The 14,573-nt window shown below is 40.2% G+C and overlaps 1 protein-coding gene across 3 annotated transcripts in view; it reads left to right on the plus strand.

Moving 5' to 3' along the window:
- LOC121519607 (nuclear receptor coactivator 2-like) overlaps positions 1-14,573 on the plus strand; it is a 121,761-nt gene extending 107,188 nt beyond the window's left edge. For 2 of the 3 annotated variants that reach the window (XM_041802378.1, XM_041802379.1), the window contains 10 exons: positions 303-497; positions 585-693; positions 790-958; positions 1,240-1,563; positions 6,822-6,899; positions 9,185-9,608; positions 11,147-11,381; positions 11,465-11,627; positions 11,710-11,778; positions 12,991-14,573. In XM_041802378.1, coding sequence (XP_041658312.1) covers positions 303-497; positions 585-693; positions 790-958; positions 1,240-1,563; positions 6,822-6,899; positions 9,185-9,608; positions 11,147-11,381; positions 11,465-11,627; positions 11,710-11,778; positions 12,991-13,002 — 1,778 coding nt within the window. In that variant the 3' untranslated portion in view covers positions 13,003-14,573. The remainder of the gene's footprint in view (positions 1-302; positions 498-584; positions 694-789; positions 959-1,239; positions 1,564-6,821; positions 6,900-9,184; positions 9,609-11,146; positions 11,382-11,464; positions 11,628-11,709; positions 11,779-12,990) is intronic. The other variant, XM_041802380.1, reaches the window with a different exon arrangement.

Genomic DNA, 14,573 nt, shown 5'->3' on the forward strand with positions numbered 1-14,573 from the left:
AACATTTTTTGGTCTTATTGCCTTTATTTATAGAGGCTAAGACATTCGATATTATTGGAAATAGCATGAGAGAAAGAGTCAAATGCAGGATGCTCATTGAGGGCTATGACCTCTGCACACAGGGGGCTATTCTGTGACCTCTAGTCTGTCTGGAACCCCTTCTCATGATTTCTAAGTAAAGCAAATGAAAGCTTCTTCAATAATGAGTTTTATTTAACTAAGACATCAAGCTTTGTAAAGAGCAATCACTGTGAAATAACATGTATTGAAAATTTAAGATTATTTCTCCTCCTTTCAAACAGGCATGATGAATAACGGGTCGATGCGTGGTCCGATGCAGCAGGGTTGGGGTCCTCAGGGGCCCTTAGGGGGTAACCCAGGAGCAATGATGGGCCAGGGGGTCGGACCGGGTCGTATGATCCCCAACATGAACACTGCTATGCCCAGGGGCCCTCCTGGGTCCAGAGCCATGGTCAGCATGCAGATGATGGGCAACGGTGAGAAGAAAAAAAACAAGCATGAATTGGAAAAAAAGCTAAGATAAAAACTTCATAATAATGTTTAATTTTTTTGCTTCTCTCCAGAGATGGAGATGGCAACCCCCCCCTACCCTCAGCAACAAGCTCCTCCCAATCAGACTGCACCATGGCCGGACCGGATGATGTCTATGGATCACTATGGAAACCAAAGCAGGTACGGCATTTAACAAAGAGACAACAAACTGCTTATATTGAGCTTTGTCTGCTCCCCCTGAGTCTGCTATGACAGTAACACCTACTTTCCCTCCAGGCCACCGTACGGTGTCCCCCAGGGGGACGGGATGGGGTGCTGCAGCACAGGTCCTGAGGGTCAGCCTGATGAGGGAGCCCTGCTGAACCAGCTGTGCTCGGTGCTGAAGGACTTTGAGGGTCTGGAGGAGATCGACAAGATGCTGGGAATCCCAACGCTGGCTGGACAGGTGAGCTCCTTGATATTAAGTTTCTAAAAGTTTGTAAAATGACTAGTTATTTGTTTGAGCCAGCAGCTGCAAAACAGCTGAAAGAAAATGCAAGTATGTGCCAAGCATCCTCTAACAGTGTTGCCTCTGAAAGGCTCTGGCTGTTCTATGTGTCTGGAAACATTAGCGATCCTACACAGGAAGATCTTTTGTTCAGGGTTGCAGGGACTGGAGCTGAGATTTACAGTCTTAAAGTTAATGTAACTCTTAAGTTATTTATACCATGTCCTTCCACCCTGCAGGGTCCTATGTCAGACCAGGACCAGTTCCTTGGCTCCTCAGACCCATCAGCGTCCATGAAGCCTCTCCTGTACAATCAGCAACACTACAGCGGTCAGTCTGGTTACGGCGGCATGCCCCCTGATGGTGGCTTCCACGGCCCCTCTATGAGCGGCCACATGGGGCCTCAGAGGATGCCGCCAGCTGGTTACCCCCCAATGATGAGAATGCCAGGAAGCGTGGGGCCCAGAACAGCTGGGATGAGACCAGGGGGGCCCAATCCAGGAGTACTGCCACAGCCCAACAACCTGCGGCTCCAGCTGCAGCACAGACTCCAGGCACAGCTGGTAGGTTCCAGTCATAAATAAGTCTTTAAAAGTCCTCCCTAAACGGGATTTTACAAGTGTGTAGGAACCCTGAATCAACATTGTGCTATTGAAGAAAACCACAGTCTAGTTATTGAGACGCTGATATTCTAAATCAGTGTTACTCAATCCTGCACAACCAAAGAGCCAAACTGTCGAAAAATATCTTTGCAAGAGCCACAATCTAAGTGGTGAAAAGTGGGTGAAAGTGGCAATACAAATAAGTTAAAACTGGCATTAAAGGTAAAAAAAGCTGTAAAAACAACAACAAAAAAAAAAAGTGGCCGAAAATGGGTGAACAGAGGTAAAATAGGCTAAAAAGACATCACAAAAATGACTTACAGGTGGCAATGACGGTTAAAAAAAAATGAGTAAAAAATTTCTCAAATTTGCAGAAGGGAGCAGCAAAAAGGTGAGGTAAATGAGTGAGTAAAAGTGACTAAAATTGGCAACAAGCAGTAAAAAGGTGGAGGAAATGAGTGAAAATGACTAAAATTAGCAAAAAATTGAGAAAATGAGAGAAAATGACTATAATTGGCAAAAAAGAAGCAAAAAGGTTTGGGTAAATGAGTGAAAATTGACTAAAATTGGCAAAAAGCAGCAAAAAGGTGGGGAAAATGAGTGAAAATTGACTAAAATTGGCAAAAAGCAGCAAAAAGGTGGCCACAAATGGGTGAAAAATGACTAAAATTGGCAAAAAAGAAGCAAAAAGGTGGGGGAAAATGAATGAAAATTGACTAAAAAAAAAGCAAAAAAGCAGCAAAAAGGTGGGGAAAATGAGTGAAAAATGAAGAAATTGGCAAAAATTAGCAAAAAGGTTGAGGAAATGGGAAAAACTGACATGTTATGGCAAAAGGCACCTTAAATGAGCAAACTGTGGCAACAAAGGGAAAAAATACAACTTGCAAAGAGCAGGATAAAATAGGCAAAAACTGGTGAAAAAGGGCAAAAATTGGATTCAAGTGGCTAAAATTTGCTAAAATGGATTAAAAGTGACAAAAAGGGTAAACAAGGGCAAAAAATTGCAAATAAGGGCAATGGAAATATACAGACAAAAATAAAGGTTGACAATTCAGTTTGACAATTACAGCCTGCCCTACTGTGTTAGTGTTGGAAACAAATTGCAATGGATAATTCTGAGGTCAACATTTCCTTTTTTTAAGGTTTTCCGGGGGGAATAATATTTCAAATTTAGAAATAAAAGAGCCACATGAGGCTCTAGAGCCACTTGTTGAGTATCACTGTTCTAAATTATTCGATAATTAGGGCTGTTTTTATGCTCGTATGATCAGACATGTTTTGGAAGACCGTAGGTTCAAGTCACCTTAAGCTTTTTAATTTCTGAGTCTGTGGCCAAATTTTAGTCAAAGTCCAAGGATTACATATTTGTAAACTTCTTTTTGAAATGATTGGCCATCCTCTCATTTAAATAGAGTCTTTTTTTCTGTTTTGTCCCTGGTACGATGCTGTAGATCAGGCAGCAGGGTTCACCAAGTTTAAACAGCAGCAGCCTCCAGGAACAAATGCGTTTCAGCTTTCTGCTTTCATCAGCAATCATCTGCTGCTGAGACACTTTATAATGGACACACATGATATATACACACATATGAGCTCAACACTGATCATAAGGATGACTGCAAACACAGGCTGTACTCTTTGAGACTCACTCAGAGCTAAAACCCTTAAATGTCACTTCTGAAGGCTTTTTTTTCTTCTCTGATTGCATATGAAGAACTCTTCTATTCTTCAGTTTGTTTCAGCTTTAAAGTGATGCATGCATATTTACATGTTTTATTATTTTTTAGTTATTTTATATAAGAAGTTAATCTGTTTATGTTGAAACACGACCATAATGCCCTTTTCAAACATCTACATTCCCTTTTTTATTACAAGCTACATCTTTCATGTCATGATAATGAGTTGCAGGCTGCCTCCTGGTGGAGAATCAGGGCACTGCAGCTGCATATGGAATGAGGTAGCACTGATGATTTAGCAGCTGTTTCTGAGGTGAGGCACGACTTTTGCACCTCCATCTTTAGGTTTCTGACGTTGAGAGTGGAGGCGCAGAGGAGTCAGACACTGGAGGGAAACTTCAGATACATTCCTGCAACCTTTATCCAAACCTGAGCTTAGATTTGTTCAAAGATAGGAACAGTATCATGGAATAAAAGCATTATTCTGATTAACATTTCAGATTTCTCCGTTAAAGGCTGTGAACTCTGGAGTTTATTACCAACATGAATGAAATCAACCACAGATTTAAAATCCTTCACTACAAAGGTCAGAGCTGGCTAAGAGTGAACTACAGCTGTACTCACTTTTAGATTAGATATTTGCACTTAAAGAAATTATTATTATGTATAAGGTTCCTGGTTCGCTTCCCAGTTAGGGCCTTTCTGTGCAGAGTTTGCATGTTCTCCCTGTGCATACATGGGTTCTCCGGCTTCCTCCCACCACCAAAAACATGCTCATTAGGTTAATTGGTGACTCTACATTGCCCGTAGGTGTGAGTGCGAGCGTGCATTGTCTGTCTCTATATGTCAGCCCTGTGATTGACTGGCGACGAGTCCAGGGTGTACCCGGCCTCTCGCCCAGTGGCAGCCGGGAAAGGCTCCAGCTACCCCAAACGGGATAAGCGGTGTGGAAAATTGATGGATAGATGTATTTATTGTCTCTTAATTCTGTAAACTTATATGCCACTTTTTGCATTTAAATGTTGTTCATTTCAAAAACTGTTTACTCAAAGGCCCAAGGACGGGAAAGAGTTGGAAATTAGCAATAGCGTGTTTTTACTTTGCAGCACGTCAGCTTCATGCTCTGTTATGAAACTATGTTAAGCTGTGTCTTCCCTATCAAATGACATAAATTCATTTCGATTCATTATATATAAATAAACTGAAGGTTTTGCACAGTGAAACCTACAATGCAACCTTCTGCCGCATGTTGCATGAATGCGCTTGCAGAATCTGGCTATAGAAATCATCAAATAAAGAAAAGTGAACTGCGACACTACAAAAATAGTGTATGATGCTATTCATTTAAAATATTTGTCACAGAGTGGGTATGACCCATTAGATTAAGGCTGGGCAATTAATCGTAAATTAGATTAAATTGCAATATGGCCTGCTGCAAATTTCTAATCGCAGACAGTGCAATATTTCTTTAACCTGAAATGTGTCAGAATACCAGATACAGTTCTTTGCAGTAGATGTTTTATGCTCTACAGCAGTGTTACTCAACCCTGCTCAACCAAAGAGCCAAACTGTTGAAAAATACCTTTGAAAGAGCCACAAAAGTGACAAAAACGGCATGAAGTACAATCAAAATAAGTTAAAGGAGGCAAAAATGGTCAAAAAGGAGCAAAATGGATAAAAGGGGGCAAATTGGGAGAAAGCATGGAAAATAGTCAGAACGTAGCAAAAATGGTCCAAAAGTGGCAAAAAAATGAGTGAAAGTTACTAAAATGGGCTAAAAGCAGTCACGAGTAGCAAAAGTGAGCAAAAAAAATAGGAAACAAGTGGTATGTAATGGCAAAAGGTAGCTTAAATGGGCAAAAAAAAGGCAAGAAAAATTGAGAAAAAGGGCAAAAATGGGGAAAAAAGTGGCAAAAAGAAGAGACAAAAAATTTGGGAAAAAAGAAAAAAGTGGTATGTAATGGCAAAAGACAGCTTAAATGGGCAAAAAGTGGCAAAAAATGGTGAAAAAGGGCAAAAAAATTTGATCACAGTGAACAAATGGGGGAAACGTGGCAAAAGAAGTTGCAAAAGGGGTATTTAATGGCAAAATATAGCTGAAATGGGTGAAAAGTGGCAAAAATGGTGAAAATGGCAAAAAAAAAGGTTTTTTAAAGGTTTTCTAAGGGAATAATATTTCAGATTGAGACAAAAAAAAGCCACATGTTGAGTATCACTGCTCTACACTATATGCAAACAGAGTTTCTTTTGAGGATTTGTTGTTTTTTTTTTGTTTTTTTTACAAAAATCTTACTTTTCTCCCTCATGTATGTGTTTTTCTTATTCAAAACAAGAATAACAACAAAAGATCTGGATCAGTATGCCTTTTCTTTTTTAAAGTTCTGTATTGCTAGTCTTGTTTATCTAATATGGAGATCTTTTTAAGAAAGAGTGATTTATTGCTTGTGTTTGTTGAACAACAAATAAGATGGGGAAACTAAAAATAATCGCACATTAAATCGCAATCGCAATATTGGGAAAAATAATCGCAATTCGATTATTTTTACAAATCATTCAGCCCTAGTACAGTATAATACAATAGCATGCCACTGGATTCAATAAGATATCTGATATACAGATATTTACAGATTCATTTTAGCCGATGCCAATATCAATATTTAAATAAGCTTTTTGTATAATAAATCTCAGTCCTTTTGGAGACACTTTAAGGTTTGAGGATGACTGAGGAAACAAACTTTAGTCCTTAAAAACACTTTAAAGTTTAAAGAATGAGGATAAATAATGAAAAAGATCTCAACTGATATAGATCTGTTGTTTCATCTTAAAACTTCACTCATTTGTTAGCATATAAGGACAAAATGTACAGTCGATGTATGCTGAAGTGCAAAATATTGGATGCAAATATCAGCAGAAACTTTGATATCAGCCGATACCGATATTTGCCTTTTGAAGCTAATATCTGCTGATACCAGACCGATAATACCGTGCATCCCTGGATGTGATGCAATAGGATATGATAACATAAAATATCAGACACCACATCACAGCACATTACAGTAGGATACAACACAGTACAGCACAGTGCAATATGATATTACATGATAAGATATGGCACTCTGTCCCCATGGTGAAACTGCCTTTGATTCCAGTCTCTACCCATGAATAATCATGCAGTTTAATGATTGTAAAACACTTACTTTAAGCAGTCAGTGTATGAAAAGAATAGCTTGAATAAACCTGAAATCATTGCAGAAAGTAAGAGGAGTTAAAATAAGGGAAAATAAATGGATTAAACAAGACAAAGTAAAATGTACAATATTGAAAGTATTGAAGAACCTGCCTTGAGGTTGACGCACTCTTAAACATTATAAAGAAAGAGACTTTTGCTGCTCAGCAGGAACATTTTGAACAGTTGTAGATCATTTTAATGTTCGTAAACTGACATGGCGATTTGAAAGTAAATGGATTCTTTCTATGTGTGATTGTTTTCCTGTAGTTTTCCATTAAGTTTTGCTTAAACTCGCTCTCTGTCTGTCCCTCTCACAGAACCGTCAGCCAATGGTGAACCAGATGGGCGGAGTGTCTAACATGAATCTACCTCTCAGGTCTAATGTACCAAACCAGGTCAGCATGTTGTGTATTTCTGAATATTTTCTGGTTTAGAGGGTAAAAACAATCATTTTCCTAATCACTGGGTATAGCTGAGGGTAGTAAAGAAATCATCCCCTATGACAGTGGTTCACAAATGGTGGGCCTTAAGGCAAGTCTAGGTGTGCTGTGGGAATTTGTGCCATATGTTATTACTACAACTTTATGGCAAACTTTTTGTCACATTTAACCCATTTTTGCTATCTTTTTGCCACTTTTTTCACAATTTTGCTATTGTTTGGCCATTTTTTGCCATTTTCTCCCATCATGATGAAGTGCCACAAGTTTCTGGGGACTTGCTCAAAGTAAACTTCCAAAAACTACAGAATGTCCTAATTAGTTCAAGGAAGAACACTGTTAAACAAAAAATGGTTGATAGTGGCAAAAATCATTGAAGACTGGCAAAAACTGGGTAAGAAGAGTTAAAATGGTTGAAAATGGCTTTGAATAGGAAAAAATCCCTGAACAATGGCATAAAGAAAAATGGGTTAGAAGTGGCACAAATGGGTTTAAAGAGATACTTCAACATTTTGGCAAATTCCCCCATTGCCATAATCCCCGTAGTCTTAGTAATAGGTTTGTTTCCTTTAGTTGTCGGTGCTGAGATAGGAGCTACTCAGCGAATGCTATGGTGTCTTACCGTATTCTAGCTTCCCCTCAAACTCATCAAATACATGATCCAACAACTCCAAAACGCTCTCGTGGATAAGTTGTGACCTGCTCATTCACCACGCTATGAAATAATAAAGTATAATTATGTAACATTACAAGACATGAAGCAATACTCGGAACTATTTTCTTGATTAAACCACTGGGCGGAGTGACACAGTGCAGCAGCCATGTCTGGAGTGTAGTTCCGGCTTTGCATTTAGCTTTAAAACATCTCCATCTCGTAATGTTCCATGATTATTTCAAAGTGTGGTGAATGTGCAGGTCACAACTTGTCCACAAGAGCGTTTTGGAGTTGTTGGATTGTGTATTTGATGAGTTTGATGAGCACCATAACACCATAACATTAGCTGAGCAACTCCTATCTCAGCACCGCCGATCTAAAAATAGCTTGCACTGACAACTAAGGGCAATGAACCTATAAGTAAGACTATAGGGATTATGGAAATGGGCGAATTTGCAAAAATGTTGAAGTATCCCTTTAAGGTGGGAAAAAGCAAACATTGGTTTAAAGTGGCAAATAATGGGCAAAAAGGGGCAAGATTTGTTGAAAAGCTGAAAAAGGATGGCAGAAATGGTTAAGAAGTTGCAAAAATGGGTTTGAAGTAGCAAAAGCCAATGGCATAAATTTGGCCAAAAAAAAGGCCAAAAAAAGGTAAAATGTGGCAGAAATTGGCTGACAGTGGCAAAAAGACGTGTCAACAATGGGTCAAAAATGGTCAAAAAGTGGCCAAAAAATGGTTAAAAAGAGGCAAAATTGGTTTAAAAGTGGCACAAATGGATTTTGAAAAATCCTTCAACACTGACAAAAAAATGGTTAGAAGTGGCAAAACGCTTGTTGAAAAGTTGCAGTGGCAAAAGAAGGCAAAAATAGCATCCAAAATAGGTTCAAGGTGCAAAAGAAGTGGAGAAATTGGTCAGAATGTGGAAAAATGGATAGGAGGTCATAAAAAAACTTTCAAAATGATTGCAAAAAAGGATTTCAAGTTGCAAAAATTCAGTTTTAGGTGGCCAAAATGGCATAAAATGGGCAAAAAAGTTGCAAAAAATCATCATTAAGTGACAAAAAATGGTTAGAATTAGAAAAGGTGGCAAAAGAAGGTCAGCAAGTGGTAGAATAGGTTGAAGTTGCAGAAAGAAAAGTCATTAAAAGTGACAGTATTAGTCAAAAGTGGCAAAGGAAGGTCAAAATATGGCAAAGTAGGTGTAAGAGGCTAAAAGATGTGCCAGCGGTGGCAAAAATGGTCAAAAGTGGCAAAAATGTGTTAAAATGGTTAAGAAGTAGTTAAAATTAATATTTAATTTGAACATCATAATCCAAAAACTGCTTGACACACTTCAGCTCTAAAATGAGCCAACTGTTATCCTGGATGCTAGCACCAAGTCTACTGATCCAGCACACGTGTGTCATCAGCACATCCCAACCAGGGAGCGCCCATTCTCCAGGTCTCTGCAGTCAGGTCTGTGGGCCGGCCTGCCTCTGAGTCCACCGGTGTTAAAATGGCCTTTCTAGTGAAATCTTGCACTAGTTTCTAGTCTTTAAATATTCTTTATTGATTCAAAGTGTCATCTTTCTGTTATTTTCTCTCCAGGGAACCCTCAACGCTCAGATGCTGGCTCAGCGCCAGCGCGAGTACCTCAGCAACCACCTACGCCAACGCCAACAGCAGCAACAACACGTGCACCAGCAGCGTGCCATGATGATGCGGACTCAGGGCATCAACATGCCACCTAGCATGCCCAGCGGGGGCGCCGCTCCGACTCCGATGTCTATGGGTGGCCCCAACCCTCGGCTCCCGCAGGGGGCCCCGCAGCAGTTCCCCTACCCGGCCTCCAGCTACGGTACCGGCCTGCCCTCTCCTCCTCCTCATCCCAGCTCCACCAGCCCCTTCTCCTCCCCTCTCTCCCCCAGCCATCACCTGGCTAGCCAGGGCATGATGGGAAATGTAAGCGGGCAGTACAGCGGAGTTATGAGTCCGCCAACACAGCACAGTGCCTACCAGTTCAGCGGCTCAGGTATTTGATGAGAGCACGTCTGCGGCGTCGCAGCTGTTTGTGTGTGCTTCATGGCCGGTGTAGTCGCTTGTCCTGTGTGGTGGCGGTAATCACATAAATCATCAGAACTCTTCTAATCATTTTAGACATTTCTAGGTTGATTTGAGGTGATGTAAGGTTGCATGATGCTTGTTTTAGTATGCACATTAATGCTGCGTAGGACTCTCTGATTTTAACCCTGCCATTAACCAATCAGGAGGCTCCGTGCTGTAGTTCTATGTGGGAATAGCTTTGCTGGTGGCACTGTAGAACAAAATATTCTTCTTTGCTTCTCTTACCTTATTTGTCAATGTCATATTTCTTTTTTTTTTTATTTATTTTTGTTCATTCTACTTTTTTCAGCCAGATTCAAGCAAAAGAAATTCAATTAATCTACGAGTTTTCAGAATAAAAGTTTCTCTATGAAGGGTTGAATTTGTGGTAATTTGTTCAACAAACTGGTGCATCAAAGAACAAAGTTTTTACTCATGGGAATGTAAATAAAAACAGAACTCAGTGGTTGTCAAATCCCATAAACTCATACTTTATTCCCAATGGAACACTGAAACTGAGACATTTTACAATTTTATGAAAGTATTACCTCATTTTGAATTTAATGGCAGAAACACGTCTAAAAAAAAGAAGGGACAGGGCCATGTTTACCATTGTACAGCATCCCCTCTTCTTTAACAACAATCTGTAAACATCTGGGAAATGAGGAGACCGGTTACTAGAATATAGGGATAGAAATGTTGTCCCATTCTTGTCTGATGAAAGATTCAAGATCCTCAACAGTCCTGGTTCTTGTTTGCTCCTTTTCTGATCCTCCAAATGTTTTCGTGAAAGGTCTTGACTGCAGGCAGGCCAGTTCAGGACCTGGACTCTTCTACTGTGAAGCCATGCTGTTGTGATGCAGGCATTAGAACTGAGCCAGGAGAACAAGCTGGATGCTCCCTCTCCTCTTTAGTCTGTGGACACAACGTCTGTGGTTTCCTCTGACCACAGAACAGTTTTCCATGTTTTCTCAGTCCATGTTAAAAGAGCTTTGGTCCAGAGAAGAGGGCGGTGTTTCTGGATCCTGTTCACGTATGGCTTCTTCTCTCCATGATCCAGCTTTTACTGTCATTTGTGGATGGCATGGCCAACTGTGGTGACAGACGATGATTTCTGGAATGTTCCTGAGCCCATGCTGTCATTTCAGTACAGAATCATGCCTGTTTGTAATGTAGTGGCCCCTGAGGGCCCCAAGAACACCAGTATCCAACGCTGAACTTCAGCCTTGTCCCTTGCTCAGAGAGTTTTCTCCAGATCTCTAAGTGTTTTGATGGTGTTGTTTATAAAACATGGGTTTATGAGATGTGACAATCATTGCATTCTGTTCGCACTTTTTACACAGTGCCCCAACTTTTTGGGAATTGGGGTTGTAAGTTGAAGTAAATCAGATTGTAAGTATTAGTTTGGTCCTTTTTTTCCCACCTTTATTTGCAGCTTTTAACACTTTAATTTTCCCATATGTGCAGGAATGAGCCAGCAGCAACAGCACCAGGATCCAGTTTCAGGCTTTCCATGTGGAGCTGCGACCCCTCAGAGCCCCATGCTGTCCCCTCGTATGGGACAGGGTCAAAGCCCCATGCTGCAGCACAACCAGGGCCAACCCCAAACCCAGGGTCCCAACCAGGGAGGAGCTCCAGGCTATCAGCCCAGCGGCGACCTCAACGGATGGCCCCAACAGGGCAACATCTCCACCAGCAACAGGTACCAACAGATTAACAAGCTACCAGGTGTGATTCAAGTCTTTTTTTGTGGATGTTTGACACTCACTTTGGCTCTTCTTTCAGTGTGTACCCTCAGCAGTCCCAGTCCCAGTACGCAGCACAGCTTAATGGAGGAATGTACAGCAGCAACAGCAACATGAACCTGGGGGTCATGGCCAGCAACGGGGGCAGCATGAACCAGATGTCAGCACAGATGAGCTCCATGGCCTCCATGAATACAGATCAGGTGAGAAAGGCACATTTTAACACTCACTGTTAATTCTAACTTCAGTGTTTGTTGGATAATACTCTTCATTTCCTTTGTGTAGGTGTGTGACAGCATCCTGGGGCAGCTCGCGGAAATTGACATGTTGACACAAGACAATGAAGCTAATTCTGTGAGTAAATTATTCTTAATTTTGCACAGTGTTTTTGTTATAGTGTTTAAATTTTCCACTTAAATTCACATTCATATTGTGCAACTATTAATGGCAGATATTATTATGCATTTATTAGTGTCATGTTCTGGGATCCCCCTGCCAAAACCCATAATCTTTTTGAGAAGTGTACCTTAAATTTTTCTCAAAAATTCCCAGATAAAATTCCTCAAAGATTTGGGGTAGTCCACAGCGCAAATGTCCTAATTAGTTTAAAGAACAACACTGTTAAACAAAAATTGGTTGAAAGTGGCAAAAGAAGTGGCAAAAATCATCGAAGACTGGCAAAAAATGGGTTAGAGGAGGTAAAATGGTTGAAAAGTGGCACAAATGGATTTGAATAGAAAAAAAAAAATCCTTGAACACTGGCAAAAAAAGGGTTAGACGTGGCAAGAATGGGTTTGAAGTGGGAAGAAGAAAACGTTGGTTTAACGTGGCAAATAATGGGCAAAAAAATGGCAAGAATTGTTGAAAAGTTGCAAAAATGGGATTGAAGTAGCAAAAGCAAATGGCAGAAATTGACATGTTGACACAAGATGAAGCTAGTTCTGTGAGTTAAAGATTCTTCTTTTTGCAGTGTTTTTGTTATAGTGTTTAAATTTGCCGCTTAAATTCATGTTCATATTTTGCATCTATATACCGCAGATATTAATATGTATTTATTGTTGTCATCTATATTTCCCCCTGCCTTTCCACAAGCCTTCGTAGAAAGCAGGAGCAGATACATTCCTGCTCATCCTGTGCCTACAGGGAGGGAAGCAGCAAAAATTAACCCAGAGCGTCAGTGACAACAGGATGACATTGATGAAGCAGAGTAAAGGAGGAGCTGGGGTGGAGGAGGGTTGCAAAAGCAGCTTGCAGAGGGAGCAGCAAAAAGAAGGCGTACCAGAGCAGGTTAAATATGGTGGCATGAGTGCATTTAACCAATAGGAAGCTTAGGGTGGCTATCAGCTGATGAGGGCTTGTGTAAGATCAGGTGATCTGAATTAGATTGCAGGGATTGACACCGTTGTCTGCTTGAACTAATGCTGTATGCAAGAAGGCCACTTTTAAGTGCTTTTCTCCCTCAAACCAACCAATGAGTTCTTTCACCCCAGCCATGGCATGTTTGTATGTTCTGCCTCAACAGCACTACTATCAATGCCTAATCCTGATTCTCTCATTACTTCTCAGAATTTCTGTTGACCTCAGCGGCTGTCATCGAAGGCAACGCAGGAGCTCACGTAAAAACTCTCAAACCTGCTCAGCTATCGGAGAAGCTTTGAGCGGTGGAGGACTCATGAAGGAAGCACTCGTTTCTCCGTCACACCAGCCGACGTAGAGGCACTACGACCAGAGGACACACAAAAACATGTCAGAGTAAAAGTGAACTTTGAAGGTTTGAAACTAAAGATGTCAGTTTGAGACTGGAGAGCTGAATGGTTGGCGAGAATGAATGAAAACTCTGGATTTTATCTTTAATGGTTCTTTTTTTAGAGCCGGACTGAAAACATCACATGACAAAAAAAAAGGTTTATGAGAAATATTTTACAATTATTTATAGTTTTGAAGAAGTTTTAGAGATTATTTGTATGACATATAAGAAATCACGGATATCTTTCTTTAAGAGAATCTCCCAAAATGGTACGTTTTGATGTCAATTTTCAGATTAATATATTTGAACTGCTGTAGTTACAGGGGAGCTGTGTCCCCGTCTAACGACTCTTTGAATGAAGGTGAATGTGTATAGATAGTGTAAATACAAAGATTTATTTTACCTGCTTTTCTCCTCAGTGGGATTGTGAAGCAGCAGAGTGGAGCTTAAGTCCTACAAACATTTCTCAATAAGCTGAGCTTTTATTGGTAAAACTTCACATCAGTGGGCGGAGCAAAAGAACTTAGAAGGCTATGAGAAAAAAAAGGTGCTCTGGTTGAAACCACGGACTGTATAAAACATGGACGTAGTCTCAGTGATGTCTTCTGTTGGTTTTAGAAAGTCACATTTTGAAAGGCCTCTTAATCAAGCTAGCAAACTTAGTTTAAGTCGCTTAAAGCAGTGTTTCCCAGCCTTTTTTCCCTGGCATCCCCCCTTCCTGTACCTAAGAAAAGCAGAGCCCACCCAGGACACAAGAGAGAAGAAAAGGTGCTGTCAAAATCAACGTAGATTTTAATTGTTTCACTGATAAAACCCTAAAAAAGCCCTTTCTTATCATAAAAACCCCTTTGCATACACAACGTAATCACTGCTTTATCATGGTTTTAATCAAAATTAGCAAATCTTATTTTTGGCAGCCTCAGAGGGACAGAGCCTCTTTGGCGCCCCCCTGGGGGGGTCCTGGACCCCAGGTTGGGAACCAGTGGCTTAAACCAGGGGTGTCAAACTTAGTCACAGCAGGGCCTGGATTCTGAACTTGTGTCTAAACTGAGGGCCTAACAGGGTTGATAATTGACCATAAAATGTCAACCTTATTTTCACCAGAAATGAATGATGGGGGTAAAAAATTTGTCACTGACGATACAGTTTTGCAATTAAAGTTATGTCAAAAACTCAAAATCTGAGATAAAAAGTCAAACTTAGAAGTTTAAAAGGTAAAAACATGACATTAAAAGTCAAAACAATGTTTTAAAAAGGCAAAATATGAGATAAAATTAAAAACCATAATTTCTAACAGTCAAAATTTGAGGTAAACATCAAAAGCATGAGTTTCAAATGTCAAAATATGAAATAAAATTAAAAATCACGATTTTTAAGGTTTAAAAAAGTGATAAAATTTAAA

This window comes from Cheilinus undulatus, linkage group 13, assembly GCF_018320785.1.
Source record: "Cheilinus undulatus linkage group 13, ASM1832078v1, whole genome shotgun sequence".
NCBI classification, from domain to species: Eukaryota; Metazoa; Chordata; class Actinopteri; order Labriformes; family Labridae; genus Cheilinus; species Cheilinus undulatus.